Here is a 6,390-nt window from a genome sequence, read left to right as displayed (position 1 = left end):
AGAACGGAAAGATTTGAAGGAACTCCTCCGACGGAAGATGTGGGCTTGGGAAAAGATAAACTTTCTTAGAAGTAAAGTATCAGCACTGGAGTTTTCACGTATGTGTAGACGGATAGGGAGTAAGAAGCATGACCTAGAAAATGCCGGAAGACAGCAAGCAGCTTGAAGAGAAGCAGAAGAACATAGGGTGATAAAACAAAACGAAAGAAGAATTCAAAATTCCGATGATCCTAGTACATAAGTGCTAGGTGGTGAGGGGAGAGGTGTGTTGGATAGGCACAACAAGAGTGCCCGGAAGAGGATCAAAAGTAATCAAGAGGAAGGCTCAAGAGGAACTCAGGAAAGCGGCCTGGTGAATAAATCTCCGACTTAAACCAGGGGTGGAGGAGGGACCGCTGGGCTTTGGCCAACCACCTCTCTCTCTCTCTCTCTTAGAACTTTTCTATGCAAAAAGCCTTTGAAATATATAGAATTGTTTGTAAATACGTGAAGTCTGTTTTGTTACAACACTTTTTTGTACACTTTTACTTATAACGATTTTACTTTATTGTATACTTCTCAAACTTATAGAAGCTCGCTTTGACTTCCCTTGCCTTTGAAGCCTCATAAAATATAAAAATTCCAAATATCCAATTTTCTACAATTTTCAAAATAGAAGTCTTATACTATTATTTTTTAAAAACACTTATTACGTAATATCATGGAGTCGTATGAGATTTTTAAACGTATCTAGAGATAGGTCAGGTACATATTTTTGGTTCCAATCAATTACTTTTCCGACGCCACAAAAATACAAAAAATAAGCAATTCCAAGGAAACGAATAAAATATGTTCAGTGCCATAGTTGAGTTTGCCTTGTAGTCCCGATGAGGAAAATATGCTCGTATATTAATACTTATAACTGATAAGTCTACTACGGTCAAAAAGTGCCAACTTCCTGCTATTGTAATTTACTTTCTCTTTAAAATATTTCTAGTGCCATAGTTGATTTTGCCTTGTTATCCAGATTCAGAAAATAAACATACATATGCGTGACAAAAATGACTATTACGGTCTAGTGGACAATTCTATAATTGCCTGTATAAGAGGAAAATCCTAATTAATCATTTAACTAAAAATCAGTTACAACGTTTTGCGTTTTAAATGGGTTGTTGTTTTTGTACTATAGTATGGTAAAGAATCGTTGAGGCACGTTAAAGTTTTTTCTTAAGCCACTGTTAAAATACCATATCACAATTTCAAATAAGCCTTATAATTTCGGCCACCTTAAGTGAAAAATGACCAGCAACTTTAATCATTAATGTTAGTTTTATAATAGCGTTTAAAATATTTCCAGTGCATTAAATGGTTTAAATTCATCACTGGTGCAATCTGGAGTGAAAGTTAGATATTAACTTTTTCTTTGCTATCTGTTTTCATGTTTTGCCCTTAGGCTGATATGCTTCAATTATGCTCAACCGATTGAAAAATAAAAAATCAGTTAAAAGTTCGCTCCTATTGTAAAACAGAATTATCATATTACTTACCGAAATAACCTCGAGATTATACAAAAAGAATTTCTTTTATATTCACTACTCACCTGCTGTGTTGTAATAAGCAGGCTAATATTTCACAATTTTCAATCACCATTAAAATTAATACAAAGTTAATATTCCAGTTTACCACAGTGCTTCGCCATGAAAATCTTTAAAACTGAATATAATAACACAACGACTTCTCATTTGAAAACTTGATAATCAAACATCTGCACTACAGCTTTTCTCACACCCTGTTTTATTAAATTATTCATGAAAATAGTTTTTAACTTCTTTGTCGATTTGTGGAGAAGCTACATAATTCACTTAGATAAAACATTCTAAAAAACCATTTGAGATACTTCGTCTCATTGCAGTGAAAAACTTGCTGCGTATTTTTTTCAGAAAAATCTATACTACAATAGCTTCATAATTGCACGGAAAAGGAGAAGAAAATTGCAAGAAGATGTTTTATTATTTGTTTATTTTATAAATCTGTTTGGAGACTATTGAATAGACAAAGATTACTGTAAAAACATGTCTATCAATAGAAGGGACATCCGCATCCACATCCTCCACCATAGTATCCACCATATCCACCATATCCCCATCCACCACATCCATTACATCCATATCCTCCTACATAGTATGGATCAGCTCCAGGAGAGGGGCCAGCCGGAGGGGGGAGTGGCTGGGCTAGAGGAGAGGGTCCGCCCATGCTTCCACCATAGAAGGGGGAAGGAGATGGTTGGGGTCCAGGACGAGCGGCAGGACCCTGCTGTGGTCCTGGGTAAGGGGAAGGTGCTGCCAAGACTGACGCGCAAGTCACAAGAAGTCCTGGAGAAAATTAAATAAGTTACTTCGTTACTAGTATTTTTAACATTTTCTATAACGTAGTGCTTTATCCTTGAAGACATATTTTATACTAATTGATATTCTGTTCAATAAATAAGTGATAATAGATCATAGTTGCATTGGTGAGCATTATTTTTGTCATCCAATATTAAAAAAGTTTATTGTGAAAATATTACATAAAAAGTAGCAAACCGGCTATACTATAGTAAAATATACCTTGCAGTCTATAATCCAAAACTCTAGGTCTTGGACATTCTTAACTAAGAATGTCCAAGCTTGGCAACGCAGCTGCAATATCTTCCCGGTACTAGCATATTCCGTCTAACCAGTATGTATAGAACGCGCATCCTTACTCTTCACTTGGGAATATGCATAGTTTGGCAACGCGGCAGCAATGATCTATATTCTCGACTCTCACGTATTCGGTCAAACGATTATGTGTAGTCCGCGCATCTCTTCACTACTCTATATTCTCGACTCTCACGTATTCGGTCAAACGATTATGTGTAGTCCGCGCATCCTTACTCTTCACTTGGGATATGCATAGTTTGGCAACGCGGCAGCAGTATCAAATAAAATTCACAATTTTTTAGAATACAAAATAATATCTTTTGTTCGACAAGTAATTGGCTTGAAGAATGTAACTTATATAATTAATTTGTCATTTTAGATCATAATATAATAAAACAGCACTGAAGATAATCCGATTTAAATTATTTTTACATATAAATATAACAAAGCAATCTTCATAATTTCATGCTAATAAAAATTAAAAATATTATTGTAAAAGAATTTAAATTTATGATTTGAGAATGCTTATTATGGGCACCTGGTAACCCATGATACCAAATATGTGCTTTCATCAGATAATCAATCTAATATCAATCTCACACAACATGGCAGACGTTTCAAGTGAAAAGTGAAGTGCGCGGGCATTAGAACTTATACACGAAGCAGCATGGCATAAAAATACCAGTGAACAAATTGGATATCATGGTGATGCCTAATTCGTTTCCGGAACAGTTGTTTGTATAGAGAATGCGGTTTTCTTTGTACGTCCAAGCTATTTCTTTTCTGCACCTAATGATGAAAGCACTCATTGTGTCAATAACCTAGTAGTACTTCTTGATTAAGGAATATTGTACTACTAAACCTCAGAAACTTCAAGAGTATTATAGTCTAAACCTAAAAATGAGCTAATGTAAATAGTATTAGTCGTCATATAATTTATCATTAATTTCATGCTAATTTACTAATATTAAAATTGGAAAACAAAACGGTCTTTGTCACACAGACAAGCCTATATAACAAAACAAGTATAGAATATTAAATTTATAAAATTATTCATTAATATTGTATCCATTTAAGATGTTTTCGCCTCATAAAATGTGTTTTTTTTTGTCAGCATGGTTAACAGTATTTTAAATGAAATATTAAGTCTAGTAGCAAATTTCATATCTTACCCAGAACTAGAGAGTTCATGATTGTATGAGTTTGTGCCTCCTACTGATGTTCGGAGAGAGAGAGTGAAAGCTATTTATATATCCAGATGTTTTCCCACGTGGATGTCAACATCCGATTACTATCAGTACTTAAATGCACTCTTGTTTCTTATAAAAACAGTTATCACACATTCCAAACACTGATTTTCCTCTTTATCTTGCAAACTTGAAACACAAACACAGATAATGTTGCATATGAAATATGCAGTCAAAGTCGTTCACCTAGGGCTGTTGAAGCTGATTAAATTGCATAATGAACTTATTCCTGAAAGGACCTCTGCGCTGCTTTTGGAGTTACAGGATTTTCTGGGTGGTAGATGCTGCTCCTTTCAAGATCCCATGAGGAGCCATGACGGACTCTATATCTCAGCCATGTCACCTTATATGAAGCTAAAATAGCCTGGAATAGAAATAGCCTCCTATTTCTATTCCAGTAAGAATGGGTAGGAGACAGCACCGCCTCAGGTGTAGGCTAGCACCAGAATTTAATACTAAGGGACCTTTTCACACTACAACAGACACTCTCCGTAGTAGGGAAGACTTATCGATCAACCCTTCTATCCCAATCATGGAAATTGCGGTTAATTATGTGCACTTCCTGCACATGTATATCTTCTCAATGAATGGGATAGCCCGGATGTGAGGGAAATATCGTTGTAGCTGAACCCAGTGTAAGCTCAGTGGGGAAAAAGCTATAAACCAAACAGAATTCATCCCTCCTAGAACTTTCAGTCATGTTATGTTTTGCAGTTACAAGAAATTGGTCGCAAATGAGCCCATAGCGATTAAATTAAGATCAAATACCGATAAAATCCCACGTTAGATGATTATAAAAAAATTTGGAGTTATTAAAATTGTTTGTTCAATACTCTCTGAAAATGAAAGAGTTTTGTCATATTTTAATTAAATTACTTAATAATGGTTCTTTGTGTTTATTATTTGTATAAACTACGTTGGTACACAATTAAAATAAATCCTTAAATTGAGTGACAGTATTTGTGTAAAATCCCATCATTATAGTCCAGGGAAAACTAGTCGATTAGAGTCCATTTATCGTTTCCATACCCTACATGCGCTATAAAAATGTATTTATATATTGTACGTATAGGAAATTTAATCAAATTACCTAGTTATAGAAGTTTAAGAATTTATTCCTAGGTGGGAGGTGAAACAAGTCTAGGAATGTGGATAACGACGTGAGAGTGGTAGGTGTCCGTAGGCATGTCATGCTGTTAACGTTTCAAGACTTTGCACGAAAAGTACTTGCGAGCTCGCTTGCATTATAGTAGAGTTGAGTGGTTCTCAATGTTTGCTTCTCTTTTTTTACAGACTTCCACTTTCTGATCTTAGTCATATTTAATATTATTTTTAACTCTTTGACTAATTGTCTAGGCTTAATTTTGAAATCTTGCTTTTAAGTTGTTATAGTTGGCGATTTCTACATTGATATGTGTTCTGGAAAAAAAACTTTAAAATGACTTTCTCAACTCATGAATTCGTTTTTGCTTAGGGATGCAATATAATACCATAACAGGGAGTTCAATGAGTCTACGTCACTAATTGAAAACATTTTTTACACACATAAATGCTAATGATCTAGAAATTCAAGCTGTCGTAATAGCATTCTCTTATCACCATGCTCCAGGCGGGGATCTCAAGGTGAATGTGTCTCACATAACGAATATTTCCAAGTTAAAACGTCAAATTACAAGAAACAGCATCTGTGTGTTAAAACATTTCTTGGCGAATGAAATGTGGACTAATGTTTTTCTCACATAAGATGTAAATCTAAGTTCGTAATTTTCCTTTCTACTTTCTCATTTTACCTTAATACAATTGCTACTATAAAAATGAATAATTTAAAGCGAAATCTTTTAATATGGTGGTTTTTAAATACTAATTTGCATCACATCTAAGAGAAATTCCTCACTATTATTCTCTGACTAAACTCCTTGGATCGGAACATCCCCTTACGAAAATCGTACTGCTATCTCAAGAAACTTTTCGGACGAAAGTTAGCTCTTTCAACTCTGGATTTCTTTTAAACAGACCTCGAGGGTCCAGAACCAAAAAAGGGCCGTTTATAACATCATTGAGGACATTTAGCCCAACAAAAACTGTGTCTTTCACCAGTTACTCCATAAAAAGTGAGTGGTTCCTCAGTGATTGATCCAGCTGCAATTTTAAGTCAGTTTAATACTTATTTATCTAAATTCGGTGACCATCTTGCAAGCAGTTCCTTGGGGTTTTACGGCCCAAAACGTACAAGGCATGCTGTGCAGAGAGTTGCATCTTAGCTTTTTTTCTGTGCCCAACTCGGGAAGTAATTGCAGTAAAGCCCAGCTACACCTCAGGAACTGGTGGTATGTCCTCTGGTCTCTCTGGTGTTGCTGAGCAGTTGTCTTTGCTCTTGGCCAATATTTTGAATGCTACCTTCTAAAGTGGTGAATTTCAATATAGTTTAAAGTAAGAAGTAGTTAAACCATTAAGTAAAAAGGGAATCCCACAGGACATGGAAA

The 6,390-nt window shown here is 35.1% G+C and overlaps 1 protein-coding gene across 1 annotated transcript; it reads right to left on the bottom strand.

Annotated features, from left to right (window-relative positions):
* Nucleotides 1-1,981: 1,981 nt before the first annotated feature.
* Nucleotides 1,982-3,990, bottom strand: LOC124366591 (tetra-peptide repeat homeobox protein 1-like). The gene is made up of 2 exons (XM_046823187.1): nt 3,833-3,990; nt 1,982-2,351 (listed from the first exon to the last, which is right to left on the bottom strand). Exons 1-2 carry the CDS (start codon nt 3,849-3,851, stop codon nt 2,059-2,061), a joined length of 312 nt encoding a protein of 103 aa, XP_046679143.1. The 5' UTR covers nt 3,852-3,990; the 3' UTR covers nt 1,982-2,058.
* Nucleotides 3,991-6,390: the final 2,400 nt, after the last annotated feature.

This window comes from Homalodisca vitripennis, chromosome 7 (assembly GCF_021130785.1).
Source record: "Homalodisca vitripennis isolate AUS2020 chromosome 7, UT_GWSS_2.1, whole genome shotgun sequence".
In the NCBI taxonomy this organism is placed as follows: domain Eukaryota; kingdom Metazoa; phylum Arthropoda; class Insecta; order Hemiptera; family Cicadellidae; genus Homalodisca; species Homalodisca vitripennis.
Note: the sequence above shows the minus strand (reverse complement) of the source record. Positions and strands in the feature narration are given on the sequence as shown.